The sequence below is a fragment of the Pristiophorus japonicus genome, chromosome 8 (assembly GCF_044704955.1).
Source record: "Pristiophorus japonicus isolate sPriJap1 chromosome 8, sPriJap1.hap1, whole genome shotgun sequence".
NCBI lineage: Eukaryota > Metazoa > Chordata > Chondrichthyes > Pristiophoridae > Pristiophorus > Pristiophorus japonicus.
Window position 1 is genome coordinate 222674245 of NC_091984.1, and position 17834 is coordinate 222692078.

A 17834-nucleotide genomic window follows, 5' to 3' on the forward strand; every position below is an offset into this window, starting at 1 on the left:
TCTAGGGCTCAATTTTCCCCAGTGAATTGCGGCATTTTTTTGAGCAGGCCGCTTTTTTTTGGTCCAAGTTAAAAAAACCATAGTTTCTCCGATCAATTTGCACCAGCGTAACTCAGTTAGTTACGATATTTTTAGGCAAGTTTTTTTCAGCCAAAGGGGATGTAACCTGTCACCCGTGCCAATTCTGGACATTTAGGCAAGTTTGGCCAGCTGAGTGTTACTCCAGTTCTTCTTAGGCCAACGTATATGGCATCTGCAGAAAAATCTTCTGTAGAGTTAAGGAAATCGGTGCAGGCAAGTGTAGCAGAAGGAGGGGTAAGGGGGGGGGGGTAGCCTTTCGGGTATAGTTAGGTGCGGGAACTGAGGGGAAGGAGTCCATTCGGCCTGGGATGGGGCAGGGGAGTGGACTGGGAGGCCATTTGCCTGGGATAGGGGTGGGGGAGCGGACTGGCAAGCCCTTCGGCCGGGGAAGCAGGCCGGCAGGTTACTTGGATGGGGGGAGCAGCCTGCAGGACACTTGATTTCCGGGGGGGGTGGGGGGAAGTGAAGAGAGGGAGATCGATAGGTCACTCGGCCAGGAGGGGGGGGGGGAGGAGGAGAGAAGAGAAATGGGGATGACTTTAATAATTGGAGGCAAGTTGCTGCAATGTATTTTAATGTGCTTTTAAGGTGATGCAATGTGTTTTAATGTGTTGCGAGCCGGCTGTGTTTCGCTTTGTAGCCTCAGCCCGCATTGTGTCCCTGGTTACTGTGGCAACCCAATCTTTTTGGCGCAGATCAAGGCTCCACCCCCAAAACTAAAGGACAGGTTAGGCTGCGCCAAAATGAAGAAATTAAACTGTGAAACTTAAAACATTTTTTTTGGCGTACTTAAGCCCCAAAAAACAGGCATAACTCTTCAAGTACACCAAAAAATAGCTTTGGGGAAAATTGAGCCCTATATGTGGTAGAGAGAAATGGAATATGCCAAACCAAATAAATGTGATTTTTAAACAGTGCCTATTTTTTTTAAAGTTAGAATAAAAAACACAAAACACCAGAGTAATTTTATAATCAATGTTTTATCTTTGTAACTGGAAGTATATTTAATGACAGATCACCATTTTTTGCTCTATAAGAGCTGAACCCATTAAGTGTTCTTCAATGGTGCTGTACACTTGTACGTGGAATGTGTAGTCACTTTTAAAAACAGGTACCTGACAGACAAGAGACAAGCCCGTATAACCTGGAAATCACTCTAGTATTAGAGTAGAGCACACCTTTATATATGCATAGGACTTGAGTTAGGAATAAAAAAAAATTAATACTCATTTTTTCAATGTGGAAAGCGTGGAGGAAAAAAAGAGACAATTGTCTCCTGTTAAAAATCCTGAAAATAAATTCTATTTAAAAAAAAAAAAAGTGTATTGTGTTTCCAAATTGTAACAAAGTTAGTCCAGTGAGAAAGGAGAAGGAGGAGGGCAATTTGATACTGGAATGCTGAAGGGTGCTTCCACCAATGGCAGGGTAGCGAGGGTTGGAGTTTTGGCGACTGGAGGATTCCCGATAATCCACACCAGACAATTGTACCTCCATAATTAAGCATAATACAGGCTTCAGATAGCAATCTTGGCCATCTGTTCCTCGAGGTTGGCAATGCGCTCGTCTTGGCTGGTGATGGTGGCCTTCAGAGTTTTAACCTCTTGCAACAACTCATCCAACTTGGATTCCGAATTCTAGAAAAAAAAGAGAAACAAGAACACTTAATCTCCCATCTTTCAGTACAGTGTTGGAATTGGCTCAATATGGCCACAAGACAACTTTTCTCAACATACATTCATACTGAAGCACTGGCCTTGGAAAACTTGTAGCGGTTAAAACATGACTGCAAGAATTACTCTGAATGAACTGTTGCACATTTCTGAGAAGAACCAAGCTCTGGGGATAGGCGGTTGAGGACCAAAGGTTATATTTAGTGGAGGAATGTAATGAGGTGCAAAAGTCTAACCTGATAAAAAATTTCAAAGGGTATCTAAGCTAACAGCAAAAGCTTTGATAAATATATTGAGAAAGTGTGGTAATGGGAAATGTGGGTCCATTCAAGAGGGATGTAAGCCAGACTAAAATGGATAAGACATAAATGGCTGACCTAAGTGAGTACTTTGTAATTGTTTTCAGTGGAGGAATTAGACAAAACACGAAAACACCTAAAAATAAGTCGAGGGAAGGAACTTAGTGGATTTAATACAAGGTGTAAAATGGTAACAGAAAATAATCTGACTGAAGTCAGTTAGACAAATCTCCAGAAGCTGATGGTTTACATCGTAGGGTATTAAACGAAATAGGTGAGGAATTGCAGATGCATTCCTCAATTTTCCAAAGCTCTCTAGATTCAGGAATTGCAACTTTGGATTCAAAAATTACAAATGTTACTCTTATTTAAGAAAGGAGGGAATAAGAAACCAGGTAAACACAGACCTGTCAGTTTAACATCAGTTGTGGGGAAGTTAATGGAATCTACCTTCAGAGAAAGTGACTGAGCACTTAGAAAAATATCACTGCTCAAAGTCAGCATGGACTTGACAATCTGGTTGAAGTTTTTGAGGAAATAAACTTAGATTTATATGGCGCCTTTCAAGACCACCGGACATCTCAAAGTGCTTTACAGTCAATGAAGTATTTTTGGATTGTAGTCACTGGAGGTCACTAAAATGGTGGATAGGGGAGTACCTCTGGATGTTATCTATATGGACTTTTAGATGGCATTTGATAAGGTTTGACACGAAAGATTCGCAAAATGAAAGTGCACGGAATTGGACGCCACATCGATACATGGGTTGTTATGCATTGGGATGAGAGAGAAATAGTAGGGAAAAAGGGTTTGTTTGCTGATTGGCAGGATGTAACAAGTGATTATTCCCCAGGGATATGTACTGGGGCCTCAGCTTTTCACTATATACATTAATGATTGGATGAAGGAAATAGAGATGTTTAACTGAAGCCCCATCTGTCTGTTCAGGTGGATGTAAAAGATCCCATGGCACTATTTGAAGAGCAGCAGGGGAGTTCCTCTGGTGTCCTGGCTAACAATTATCCCTCAATCACCACCAGCAAAACAGATTATCTGGTCATTTATCTCATTGCTGTATGTGGGAACTTGCTGGGGGCCGATTGGCTGCCACGTCTGTCTACCCAACAGTGATTACTCTTCAAAGCAAATCATTGATTGTGAAGTGCTTTTTACTTTCCGGAGGACATGAAAGGCACTATCTAAATGCATGTTCTCTCCATTGGTGTTACTTTAATCCTATCTTTGAAAATGCACTCATTTTAATTATCTTCCACAGTCCTTCACCCGAGGACCTGAATGCAATTAGTCGAAATTTGGATCGGCTGTTACCTGTGTCATTGATGTTGCATCAGCTGTTCTGACTCATACAAGTAAATCTGATCAAAGGGGGGGCGGACTTTGAATTTTACAAAATGATTGAATGGGGTCTCTACAGACCCAATGTACGTTTGACTATATCACAGGAAATGGGCCAGTTTGGCTCAGCTGGTTAAACACCCAAAAAAAATGGATCATTCATCTCGTTTGTGGGATCGTTCTGTGCAAAATGGCTGCCAAGTTTACCGACAAAACAGTTAGAAGGTAATTCATTCCGAGAGAGAAACAGAAATTTTGGAAACTTTTTTGGGGGCATTTTATTAACACTTATAAAGTCGGCAGCACTTACTAAAAAAAATAATGCAGCAATGGGTGTGGAGGGCAGCGGGTGTGTATGGGGCCCAACACTGTAGGAACTTCCTGATTGATAGTTTGTGGTGAAGAAGCAGGGTGGAAGCTTATCAGAAGAGAAACCTGCAGTTTTTAGTGGCCTGACTGTTCACTGAAGTGAAACAAGGCACTGTCTGAACTGGGAGCACCCATTTCAGATATATGGTTTGGCGAGAAGTCAAGTTGAAAGTACATTTATGGTTGGAGTTCCACTTTCTGCCTTGTTCAACAACAAGTGCGGTGCTCAGGATTGAACACAATACTTCAGCTGAGGCCCGAGTTTAAAAAAAAAAGGTTTAGCATAACTTCCTTGCTTTTGTATTCTATGGGCTAGAAATTTGGTTCAGTGAAAATTGTATTTTTCCACCAAAATTACTGTTTTCGCTCTACTATCAGGCCGGAAATTCAACCTTTAATTTGCACAGCGGTAAAAATCGGCGTTGCGCAAGGATTCACGGCGCAAAACCGCGATCCTCGCCAATTTTAGTCCGAGGCAAATACCCACTGAGAGTTGGGCCTTGGGAGGGCAGAAAAACACCAAAAAAATAAATTGGGGGAAAAAAATTCGCAAAACACTTGAATCGCTGAAAAAGAATTATAAAATAAAAACTTGAACTTACCTTTTTTTGTAGGTCTTCATGCGTTGCAGCCCTTGCTGCTCCAAGGGCTGCAACGCAGCTTTTTACGTCGGTATTGTTCGCGCATCGTACAGGTGCGGAGAGCCAAATTTTTGGCGAAAACGCTATTTCGGGTCTTGCACGACGGCGATTCTCTCCCCAGCGGTACTTAAAAACTGCTGTTGCAAAAAGTCACCGAAATTCCCACCGACCGTTTTTTTTTTGCCAAATATGGTGAAATATCGCAAAAAAACCGATCACAAAGTCAGCGACTTTCATGCCCTATGCCTCTCAAAGCCAAGGATCCCATATGCCCCTTCAAAATTTGTGACTTTAATTCCTCCCACCCTCAAAAAAGATTACCAAGTTAATAGCAGAGCGCTGCCAGGGATGACAATTTGTTTTAATTGACAACGGCCAGATCAAAGAACTAGGCCCACAGTGCATGACACCAAGGTTGGAAAGAGTACAAAAGAAAATGAGGTACATCAAGAGTAAGGCTTACATTATGCAAGCTCTGGTTTTAGCAGGCCATAGATTGTAGTACGTAGGGAAGACTGGATGGAATTAACGAGTTCCACATCTCTGAGTTTAAGAAAAATGGGTCAGAGATAGTGCAGCAAGCCTGGATTTCAATACTTGGGAAGGGTCAGTTTGTTAGAATGTGCAATTGGAACCTGGAAGGAATCGGAGTAGAAAGCACAGCAGCCTGGATGATGTACTTACTGCATTGGTTGTGATTCCCTTCATGGGAGTGCTGCCACTTTCATTTTTTTTGTTCTGTGGTTTGTCTAAACGGTTCCTCTGAACTTTAAACTCCCGGTTTTTCCCAGGTACATAACCGTCTTTCAGGGAGATGAGAATGGGGTCCTTGTTTTTCCCTTCAAACCATTCCTCTGCTTCCAACGCTGGCTCTGGTCCAGGCGTCTCGGGATACAGATCATCCTGATAAAGGTCAGACTAGAAAAAGGTGGGGGGAAAAAGGATAAATCATTTCACAAGTCAATCAGACTCTAACAGAAACAAACATGCATCAGCCTAGAGACAGGATACACAAGAAGCCATGAGATATGATGGACGGCCCTCGGATTGGACTGGACTATATTAAGAGATCACATGCAGCAAAATGATGAGCGAGATAAAAAGAAAAAATGCAAATATTGTAAAACAGAGTTAGTTAATGCATGAGTTTTTTTGGAATTAATTCTCGGGATAGGAGCGTTGCTACCAAGGCCAGCATTTATTGCCCACGATGGTGGTGCGCTGAGCCTCCTTAAACCTCTGCAGTCCAAGTAGTGCGATGTGGGATATAAATCATCTAGCTCCTATTCTACTCCAATACAGCATGCGGTTAATTAAATAAAAACTGCAAATTTCAACGACAAACTATTTATCTGGTTAAAGGAATGTTTCTGGGAGGATGTCGCGCCTCCAGCTGCATTCCCCCATGTTGCACGATCTGTTCATTACTTAATGTCACATCCACGGAATGTGGAAAGTACTACACAAGGAGGAAGCCTTCGTATCAACTGAACAGCAGAGGTGCCCTGTTATATACAACTTTACAAAAAGGGAATCAAATTAGAGGGAAACTTGCAATACAAGGGATTCTAAGCAGGCTGGGCAATGGCTAGATTCACAAGTACTTGGGAAAAAAAAACTTTTACGGCCTTTTAAAAATTATTTAACATGTCTAATACAGTGGCATAGTCCTCGTTTTTTTGTGGCACTGGAGTGGGGCATGGCTTTAATTTCAAATATATTTCCCTTTGCTCCCCTGCTCCCCTGCCCCCCCCTCCATTTATATTTCTGTTGCAGTAAAAGCAAATAACTTATTTCCGAACCTCTTACGGTGAGCAAGTGACTTGGCCATTGATTATTGGAACTCTCTTCTGTAAACAGCAACTGATGCTAGATCAATTGTTAATTTTAAATCTGAGATTTATAGATTTTTGTTAACCAAAGTGGGTATATGGAGTTGGGTCACAAATCAGCCTTAATCGCATTGAATGGCGGAACAGGCTCAAGGGACTAAATTCAACATCACTTAGCACTTCCCAAAACCGCGACCTCCACCACCGAGAAGGACAAGGGCAGCAGGCGCATGGGAGCACCATCAACTGCAAGTTCCCCTCCAAGTCACACAGCATCCTGATTTGGAAATGAATCGCTGTTTGTTCATAAGTCACTGGGTCAAAATCCTAGAACGCCCTCCATAACAGCAGAGTACCTTCACCACATGGACTGCAGCGGTTCAAGGCGGCAGCTCACCACCACCATTTTCTTAACAGCAATTAGGGGCGGACAATAAATGCTGGCCTTGCCAGCGATACCCACATCCGAGGAACAAAACGGTTTTAAAAATGGCCTATTCCTGTTCCTAGGTTCCCGATTGCCCTCTTCACTGGAAGTTCCCAGCCCCTACTTGGGTACCTGACCCCAATAACACATCGAATGTTGAAAGGAATCCCATTGGACACCTTGGGTCAGTGTACCAGCATTCTATTGTTGCTCCGCCCTTTCCTCACCATCACATATCCTCTTCACAATATTTAGCCTATTGCTCCGTTCTGGCCTCTTAGCAGCACCAGCACTTCTCCAGTTTATAGGCAGGCTCGTAACCACACCTTCATCCACTTCACCACCAGTCGAACCAACATCAGTCACTAACATCGCACCATCTCTGACTCTACACCAAAATTCTGCTTTAAAAGCTAAAATGTCACCCACCTTTCTTGGCACAGTCATAATGATTGGCTCACACTTCCTTTCATGAAGTTTAAAAAACCTGCAAATAGAAATTCATATTTTAAATACTTTAACAAAATTCATGCATAACAAATTGTATAAAATAGATCACTAATATATAACAGCAAAGCATTGTTCAGTGTCAATATAACACACGAACAATGTATGTACGTATGCATGTATGTAAACCTTGCTCAATGCTCCACCAAAAGAAAAACTAAAAATTAAGTGGACACTTCAGATTTCAAGGCTGTAATCCCATCTCCACTTTCAGATGCCTCACAAAATAACTTGACCTTAATGAAACTGCTACTGGGTAACCATTATTCTTTGTATAATACTTAACATTTATTACACAGGTATGGTAGATGAACTAGGAGAGTTATACAAAGCCACAGTACAAACAAGGAATCACATGACAAACTCATTCTAGCTATTTACATAGACATGAATTTCTCACTCATCCCAGACCAACAGCATTCTTACACTGTGCAACGGGTTTGTTATTTTAATTACAAATGACCTGCGTCGAGCTTCATCGGAACAGAGTAGAGGCTAAGGACAGAGGTCAGAATGGGACTGGGATGGAGAATAAAGTGGCAAGCGACAGGAAGCTCAGGGTCACGCCTGTGGACTGAATGGAGGTGTTGATAATGGAGGATGGCTGTACCATAATCACTGGGAGTGGCAGAGGTGTGGGCTGGTGCTTGGATCCCCACAACCTGGGTCCACCTGCCTGTCTTCCACCATATCCCTGGGCCATGGCAACCCTCTCCACACTCCCTCCCTGCTATAACCATTTTACACCTCCTCTGGAACCATCTTTTGTTTCTTTACTTGCGCCACCATCAACCCCTTTTGTCCTGTATCATCGCCGCCGTTGTCATTTAATCCCCCCCACCTGCCACCCCATTACAGACCTCTCCCCTTTTGTTCAAAATCAAAATACAGTGGATGCTGGAAATCTGAAATAAAAACAGAAAATGTTCTTTCCCGGTCCCCTTTTCCCTGGCTCTGTAGTTGCTTAAAAACTGTTCACTTTCAACATCTTCCAGTTCTGATGAAAGACCATCAACCTGAAACATTAACTCGGTTTCTCTCTCCTCAGATCCTGCCTGGCCTATGGAGTGTTTTGGCAAAGTAACTAGAATCTGACCATTTGAGTTGTGGATATGTCCAAATTGAATGACACCATTTAACTAATCCATGTAACAGAACCTTGGTGATGAAACAAGGAAATAGGGCGTCTCCCCTCTGTAAAGTGAAGTGTATAAATGGATCGACATTTTGACGCAAAAAAGGTGTCAGAAGGCTTTGCAATTTGTAAGATTTTAAGAAGCAGGACTAAGCTCAGGAAAGGTCAAGAGATAAAGCTGGAAGTTAAAAAAAAAAGTTAATTTGACAAAAATAAACTTTCAAATTGAATCAGTTATCTCAGTTCAAGTCTCTGAACAGAGATAGGAGAGTATTACAACATTGTGGAGATATAACACTTGTACACGCTTGGTTAGGCTAGAATGATTACGACCTTGTATGGTGCCTTGCCACAGACTTTTTAGTGGAGCTAAACACCCTAAAAAGTAAGTTAAACAGACAATCTACTGAATGGACACGGTTGCACACAAATGTAAGTGGTATACTTGTCGGTGACATTTAACACAAACTGTAAACTTTAACCTTGCTAGCTGTATGGTGATCCTGGCCATTAATGAATACTTTGCATCTGTTTTCACAAAAGAGAGGGGTGATGCAGACTTTATAATGAGGGAGGAGTGGTGTGAAATATTGGACGAGATAAACAGTGAGAGGGGAAGTATTAAGGGGAATAGCAGCTTTGAAATTGGATAAATCCCTAGGCCCGGATGAAATGTATCCCAGGCTGTTAAGAGAAGCAAACGAGGAAATAGCAGAGGCTCTGACCATCATTTTCCAGTCCTCTCTAGCTACAGGTGTGGTGCCAGAGGACTACTAATGTTGTACCTTTGTTTAAAACGGGAGAAAGGGATAACTGAGTAATTACAGGCCAGTCAGCCTAATCTCAGTGGTGGGAAAATTATTGGAAAAAAAATCCTGAGGGACAGGATAAATCTTCATTTGGAAAGAATCAAGGACAGTCAGCATGGATTTGTTAAGGATAGGTCGTGTCTGACTAACTTGATTGAAATTTGCGAGGAGGTAACCAGGAGGGTCGATGAGGGCTGTGTGTATGCGATGTAGTGTATATGGATTTTAGCAAAGCTTTTGATGAGGTCCCACATGGCAGACTAGTCACTAAAGTAAAAGCCCATGGGATCCAGGTTAAAGCGACGAGTTGGATCCAAAATTGGCTCAGAGACAGGAAGCAAAGGGTAATGGTTGATAGGTGTTTGTGACTGGAAGGCTGTATCCAGTGGGGTTCCGCAGGGCTCAGTGGTGGGTCCCTTCTTTTTTTGTGGTATGTAATTAATGACTTGGAACTTGAATGTTGGGGGTACGATTAAGTTTGCGGATGACGCTAAAATAGGCCGTGTGGTTGATAATGAAGAAAGCTGCGAATTGCAGGAAGATATCAATGTACTGGTCAGGTAGGCAGAACAGTGGCAAATGGAATTCAATCCAGATAAGTGTGAGGCAATGTATTTGGAAAGGTCGAACAAGGCAAGGGAATACACATTACACTTATCATTGTCATACCATTTAAAGGGACAAAGGGACCTTGATTCCTCAAGGTACCAGGCCAGGTAGATAAGGTGATTAAGGCGGCATATGGAATACTTGCCTTTATTAGCCGAGGCATGAAATACAAGAGCAAGGAGGTTATGCTTGAACTGTATAAAATACTGGTTAGGCCGCAGCTGGAGTCGTGTGCGCAGTTCTGGTCACATTACAAGAAAGGCGATTACACTGGAAAGGTGCAGAGGAGATTTATGAGAATTTTGTCTATGAGGAAAGATTGGAGATGCTGGGTCTGTTTTCTTTGGAACAGAGGAGGCTATGGAGATACCTGATTGAGGTGTATAAAATTATGAAGGGTCTGGATAGAGTGGATAGGAAGGACCCGTTTCCCTTGGCAGAGGGGTCAACAACCAGGGGACATAGATTTAAAGTAATTGGGGGAAGGTTTAGAGGAGATATGAGGGGAAATTTCTTCAAGAGGGTAGTGTGGGTCTGGAACTCACTGTCTGTCTGAAAGGGTGGCAGAGGCAGAAACCCTCACCACATTTTAAAAATACTTGGATGTGCACTTAAAGTGCTGTAACCAACAAGGCCACGGGCCAAGTGCCGGAAAGTAGGATTCGGCTGGATAGCTCTTGGTTGGCCGGCGCGGATACGATGGGCCAAAATGGCATCCTTCCGTGCTGTAAATTTCTATGATTCAGTATAATTGTTATACAGTACTATTATAAAGCACAACCCAGCTAATGTGGAGATGCTGAAGTACAGAAATCAAATTTGTACCTGCAACAATTTAGAGCGTCATATCTTCGCAAGAGCTTTGTGGATTCCTCAATGCATACATCTAATGGCAACAATCATGTACTCATGGATGTGTTAATAAAGTACTAATCAGTGAAAGAAAGAACTTGCTTTTAAATAGTGCCATTCACAACCTCAGGACCAACGTGTCCTTTTTTTTCTGAGGGTGTGCGGGCCCTTTAAGTGGCTGCGTGGACTAATCACAAGTTCACGCATGCGCAAAACATAACATTGAAAAAGCCAGCCCCGGGCTGTGTGGGACCAGCAGAGAGCTGCACAGATAGGGAATGTTACTCAGCACGTCTCAAAGCGCTTTACAGCCAATGAAGTACTTTTGAAGTGCTGTCACTGTTGTAAAGTAGGAAATGCAGCAGCCAATTTGCACACAGCAAGCTCCCACAAACAGCAATGAAATAAATGACTATCATCTATATTAGTGATGTTGGTTGAGGGGGAAATGTTGGCCAGGACACTGAGAACTCCCCAACCTTTCTTCAAGTAGTGTAGTGGGATATTTTACATACATCTCGATTTATCACCCAAAAGACGCCATCTGACAGTGCAGTACTCCCCTCAGTGCTGGACTGAAATGCCAGCCTAGATTTTGTGCTCACTTCTCTGGAGTGGGACTTGAAGTCACTAGCCTTGAACCAGAGGCGAAAGTGCTACCACTCAGCTACTACTGGTTGATACAGCTGTGTCTAGCCTCATCTTTGATAATCAGTGGTCAGCACTGTTCAGCATTCTCTAACTTATTTATACATTTTGGACTGGTTAACAGTGTTTGAGATGAGATAAATTTCAGGCATCTATTAAACAGATGTGAATAGTGAATCTCTGGACCAATTCCAAATCAAAAGATTCATCTGCTAGCCTTTGATTTCCTCTGCCAGTATTCGTATAAGAAGTTCAACATCAGGGAGCTTGCTCACTTTCTTGGTTCAGGGTGCAATGAATGGTGTGTGGCACAGGTTAATATAAACTTTGCTGATCCAAACCAAATCGCTAGTTTGCAAGAAGGATTGATCATCAATGCAGTGTTCTAGACTTCTCAGCTTCCTTCCTCCCAGCAGAAGAGAATGATGTGTGTGTGATACAAAAGGACGTTAAAGGACAGAAACAGCCTTCAGGAAAGTAAACACTTGATTTAAACAAAGCCACAGTTCGCTCGAACTACAGCACAGCGCCCCGTACCTGGCAATCTCACATCTGGTAACATCAAGGCCTCTTTTTGGCATGTATCCCATCCCTCGCTGTGGCTCCTTGCTGGCGAACGTGTTTAAGTAATGGATGTACGGTGCTTCATCATTGATCTCAAAGTAGCGAATGCTGCTGTCACCCTGTTTTAAGCAAGAAGAGTTAAGCCTCAAGATGGACTCATCGTAGAAATCACTGCATCATAGAAGACTCTTTCTAAAGAACTGAAAATCAAAACCCATGTGTGGCATCATCACTGAGGGGGGCGGGGGGTGGGGGAAGAGAAAATTAAAACCAGACAGTATAGAGTTGATCAGCTACCCGGTATGCAGTATATAGAGTCGATCAGTAACCTGGTATGCAGTATAGATCTATGGACACTCAACATAATCAAGATCCACGGCGCGGCCCTGGACAACGTGGAGGTCTTCCCCTTATCTCGGGAGCCTCCCATCAACGAAAGCAGGCATTGACGAGATCCAACACTGCCTCCAGTGCGCCAGTGCAGTCTGAGGAAGAGAGTGTTTGAAGACCAGGCCCTCAAAACTGTCACCAAGCTCATGGTCTACAGGGCCGTAGTAATACCCGTCCTCCTGTATGGCTCAGAGACGTGGACCATGTACAGTAGACACCTCAAGTCGCTGGAGAAATACCAACGATGTCTCTGCACGATCCTACAAATCCTCTGGGAGGACAGACACACAAACATTAGTGTCCTCGTCCAGGCCAACATCCCCAGCAGTGAAGCTCTGACCACACTTGATCAGCTCCAATGGGCAGGCCACATAGTTCGCATGCTAGACACGAGCAAGCGCTCTACTCGGAACTCGTCCACAGCAAATGAGCCAAAGGCAGGCAGAGGAAACGTTACAAGGACATCCTCAAAGCCTCCCTGATAAAGTGCGACATCCCCACTGACACCTGGGAGTCCCTGGCCAAAGACCACCCTAAGTGGAGGAACTGCATCCGGGAGGACGCTGAGCTCGAGTATCTTCGCCGAGAGCATGCAGAAATCAAGCGCAGGCAGCGGAAGGAGCATGCGGCAAACCAGGCTCCCCACCCACCCTTCCCCTCAACCACTGTCAGTCCCACCTGTGACAGAGACTGTGGTTCTCGTATTGGACTGTACAGCCACCTAAGAACTCATGCTAAGAGTGGAAGCAAGTCTTCCGAGATTCCAAGGGACTGCCTATGATGACGACATATAACTTTGCATTGAGATACTACATAGTTTTTAATGTTGATTTGATAGTGGACCTAATTTGTTGGCCTTAGTACGGAGCTTAGAATTGTACATTTTAAAATGTTTAGTTGACAAATGGGTTCGTTTTGTGTCCTGAGAGTTTTAGATTATACAGTCTTACAGAATAGTATTCTATTGTGTTCTGGCAGTTCTGTAACATCCAACATTTGATAAATTAATTGAAAGTTGGAGGACGACAGAATCTTTCTTCATTCCATGGAGTCAGTGACCATATCTGCCAGTTGCATTACTTTGACAGTGTTGTAGGTTTGTTTTCATTCACTATAATGTTTGCTGTGGGTCGTTGGAGTGTGTGTGTGTTTTTTTTTTAAACTGGCAATGGAATAAAGTTTAATTTGTTACTAGCTCAAACCAGCAGTTTTTACATCAATCCCACATGCTCAACTGTGACAGGATTTGTTGAATATTTGTTGTGTGCTCTTGTATAACATGGGAGGTATTAAATATATACATTGATTGCGAGTAACTTTACATGACTAAGAAACGGACTTTCCGCTCCATATGGCTTCTCCCTCCCTCCTCTTCCTTTGCTCCAGATTATCAGTCTGTGTCCAGGACCTAGACAGACCACTTCAACGAGTCTCCACCCCATACGCTGCTTCTCTACCATATCAGGAATACCTTCCTTTAGTCTGAAACCATTTGAATAGGAAGAAATGTGTTATAAAAATAAGCTACATTGGGGGTTTTTAAACGAAGAAAAAGTGGAGACACAATATGAATAATCACATTGAAAACAGAAGTTCAAGAATAATGAGGAACAGAGTTGGGAATCAGTCCCAGTACCTGCCAAGTGTGTGCACTGCTCTCTCAACCCAAGTACATCACTACAGGCTGTGAGCAAGGAGTCATCAAAACCTCACTTGTGTAAGGAGCATCAACTCAGCTGTCAACACTGGTTACAACCTGCACGCATCAACACAAATAGCCTCTCTCCACCAACACGCTGAATGGTGACTGATATCGGCTGCGCATTTACTAAATAAAATGGATAAAGCATTATAGGACGTATTCTTAAATATCTAAAAGGACTGAATTAAAGTAGTGTGAATGATTTAATTGGTGGTAAAATTCCCAATAAAGCAATACCTCCAAACAGCTTGTGGCTTTCTCCATGTGGGGGAGGGGGCGCGGAAAGGGGATGGAGCGAGAAGATATGCCCCTGCCAAAAAATTCTGATTTGACAATGGATTCACGCCAATGCAGTCCACCCAATGCCCAAAGCCTGGACCTTCTCGGCCAAGGTTCGTCTTTTCTCGCTGACAGCACTCGATTTAAACCCTGCCCCAAAATACTCGGGAGTATTTTCTATACGTTTCTGATCAAAAACACAGCCATGGCACATGGATAAACTGCCTCACTTCCACTGGAAGAGCACGGTAACCTCGCAATACTTGCAGCAGCATCTTTTAGTCAGCAGTGAGGCGCTTTGGAAAATCCAAGCTTCCACACCAGCATACTGCACTGAAACAAAACCTTGATTGGACAACCAAGAGAGGGACTCTTTCAAATGAAATTGGCGCAAATGGAAGAGTCTGTGTGGGGCTTCCAAACAAGAGATCAATTGGAGGGGGGCTAATTTCAGCGCGTTGAAAGGGGATCTGGTTCAGGTGGATTGAAACCCAAGGTTGGCAGGTAAAAATGAGCAATGGGAGGCCTTCAAAGAGGAGATACTTCGGTCATAGACTCGGCACATTCTCACGAGGGAGAAGTGAACAACATCCAAAGCTGGAGCTCCTTGGGTGACTAAAGATATAGGGGGCCAAATTGGAGAACTTACCGTCCATCGCCGACATTCCTTTCGTCGAACCGGCCAGTGTCACTTTCATCGTGGCCTGGAGGGGAGAACCGTTGGGAAGTGCCCGCCGACGGCTGAAGCGCGTAAGTACACTCCCGCCCGCCGAGATGCCATATTCATGCAGGCGGGAGTCAACGGTGGACCACTGAGTGCAGGCAGCTCTGTCCTCAACAGTAAGTGTGAAGATGCAGCAAAAAAAGATTAGTGAAGTTTATTTAAATTATTTCTTTACAGGTACTTACCTGGATGGGGTCCCCTGAAGGTCGTCATCAGATGTTTTTTTTTTTTAATGCTTTTTATTTTTAGTTCTTCGACCCTCCCTGGGCCAGACTCCATCCTCAGCGCCTCTGCTGCCGAGAGTGAGCGCTCCTGCTGGCTGCCGCCCAGATTGGCAGCTTACGTCGCAGATTTGCTACCCGCTGACCTTAGAGGGACCTGGGTGATGAAAATCCCGCCCAAAGAACCGTCAGGGACCTCAGCGGCCATCGGCCGTCCTTTGGCGGGTGGAGGCCTTCACCAAGTTCAGGCCCATAGAGATTAAAATGAAAAAGGAAAAAGGCAGGTCCATAGTATAGCAGAGAACCAAGCAGAATACAAAAAGTAGAGGAGAAATGAAAAAAGGAAATGAGAGTCAGAGAGAGTATGAGAATAAATTAGCAGGTAACATAAAAGGGAACCCAAAAGTCTTCTATAAACAGAGAGTAAAAGGATAGTTAAAAGGGTAGGTCCGACTAAAGACCAAAAAGGAGATCCTCTTGTGGAGGCAGAGAGCATGGCCGAGATACTAAAATGAGTATTTTGCATCCGTATTCACTAAAGATGATGCAGCAAATGTACCAGTAAAAAAAAAAAGGAGGTAGCAGAAATTGGATAGGATAAAAATAGACAAACTATAAAACACTAGTTAGGCCACAGCTAGAGAACCGCGTGCAGTTCTGGTCACCACATTACACTAGAGAGGTTACAGAGGAGATTTACAAGGAAGTTGCCTGGACTGGAGAACTTTGGCTATAATAGGCTGTTTGTTTTCTTTGGAACAGAGATGGCTGAGGGAAGAGGTGTATAAAATTATGAGGGGCCTAAACAGAGTGGATAGGAAGGACCTATTTCTCTTAGCAGAAGGATCAACAACCAGTGGGCATAGATTTAAAGTAATTGGTAGGTTTAGAGGAGATATTGAGAGGAAATTTCTAAACCCAGAGGGTGGTGGGGGTCTAGAACTCACTGCCTGAAAGGGTGATAGAGGCAGAAACCCTCACCACATTTAAAAAGTACTTGGATGTGCACTTGAAGCGCCGTAACCTACAGGGCTACAGACCAAGAGCTGGTACGCATGATTAGGCTGGAAAGCTGTATTGGCCAGCATGGACACAATGGGCTGAAATGGCCTCCTTCCGTGCTGTAAATTTCTTTGATTTTATGCAGAGGTATTTAAAAGGTTGGCGCGCGACAAAGTAGAAAAGTTATCCGGTCCAGATACAATGAATTCTAGGTTGCAGAGGGAAATTAAGGGTGGATATAGCAGAAGATCTGGCTATAATCTTCCAATCCTCCTTAAATATATATAGGAGCAGTGCCAGAGGACTGGAGGATTTACAAATGCTACACCCGTTCAAAAAAAGGGGAGGGGGTATAAGTCCAGCAACTACAGCTCAATCAGCCCGTGTGGTGGAGAAACTTTGAGACATTAATCCGAGACAAAATTGTCACTTGGAAAAATATTTGTTAAAGGCAAATCGTGTTGACTAACTTGATCGAGTTCTTTGATAAAGTAACAGAGGGTGGATGAGGGTAGTGTGGTTGGTGTGTTCCTGAACTTTCAACATAATAAATTAGTTAGCAAAACTGAAGCCCATAGGATTAGAGGCACAGTAGCAGCAGATATGAAATTGGTTGAGAGACAGAAAGCAGAGAGTTGCAGTGAACGGTTGTTTTCCAGACTGGAGGCAAGTGTAGAGTGGTGTTCCCCAGGGGTCAGTGCTCTTTTCGATATATATTAATGACCTGAACTTGGGCATAATTTCAAAGTTTGCAGATGATGAGAAACTCAAATGTAGTTAACAATGAGGAGGATAGTAACAGACAGCAGGAGGACATACACAGACTGGTGAAATGGACAGACACATGGCAGATTCAAGCTAACGAGGAGAAGCGTGAAGTGATGCATTTTGGTAGAAAGAATGAGAAGCAAAATAAACTAAATAGTACAATTTTAAATGAGATGCATGAACAGAGAGACCTGGGGGTGTACCTCCAGAAATCTTTGATGGTAGCAGGACAAGCAGAGAAGGCTGTTAAAGCATATGGGATCCTTGGCTTTATAAACAGAGGCACAAGAGGTCAAAAACAAGGAACGTGTATAACTTTTATAAAAATCACTGGAGTAGCGTGTCCAATTCTAGGCCCCACACTTTAAGAATGTTAAGGCCTTAGAGAGGTTACAAAGGAGATTTACTAGAATGGTACCAGGGTTGAGGAACTTCAATTATGTGGAGACCCTAGAGAAGCTGGGGTTATTCTCCTTGGAGCAGAGAAGGTTGAGGGGAGATTTAGTAGAGGTGTTCAAAATCATGAACAGTTTTGATAGAGTAAAGAGAAACTATTTCCAGTGATCGATGGGTCGGTAACCAGAGGACACAGATTTAAGGTAATTGGTAAAAGAACCAGAGACGAAAGGAGGAGAATTTCTTTTATGCTGCGTGTTATGATGTGGAATGCAGTGCCTGAAAGGGTGGTGGAAGCAGATTCAATAATAACTTTCAAAAGGGAATTGGATAAATATTTGAAGTGGAAAAATCTGCAACGCCATGGGGAACGGGCTGTGGAATGGGATTAATTGGATCGCTCTTTCAAAGAGCCGGCACAGGCCCGATGGGCAGAACGACCTCCTACTGTGCCGTATTCTATCCTTTGCCGAAATGGAGCGGAGCACCTAAAATTACCGTCAATTATTTTTAATACTGTAATCGTAGCCATCATTGTGGTTCAGTGACATTT

The 17834-nt window shown here is 43.3% G+C and overlaps 1 protein-coding gene across 2 annotated transcripts in view; it reads right to left on the reverse strand.

The window, feature by feature from the left end:
* Positions 1 to 1042: 1042 nt before the first annotated feature.
* coro1cb (coronin, actin binding protein, 1Cb) overlaps positions 1043 to 17834 on the reverse strand; it is a 192753-nt gene continuing 175961 nt past the window's right edge. For both annotated transcript variants that reach the window (XM_070887960.1, XM_070887961.1), the window contains exons 8-11: positions 11773 to 11918; positions 7105 to 7162; positions 5101 to 5334; positions 1043 to 1715 (exon numbers count right to left, since the gene is read on the reverse strand). In XM_070887960.1, the coding sequence (XP_070744061.1) occupies positions 1596 to 1715; positions 5101 to 5334; positions 7105 to 7162; positions 11773 to 11918 (558 nt within the window). In that variant the 3' untranslated portion in view covers positions 1043 to 1595. The remainder of the gene's footprint in view (positions 1716 to 5100; positions 5335 to 7104; positions 7163 to 11772; positions 11919 to 17834) is intronic.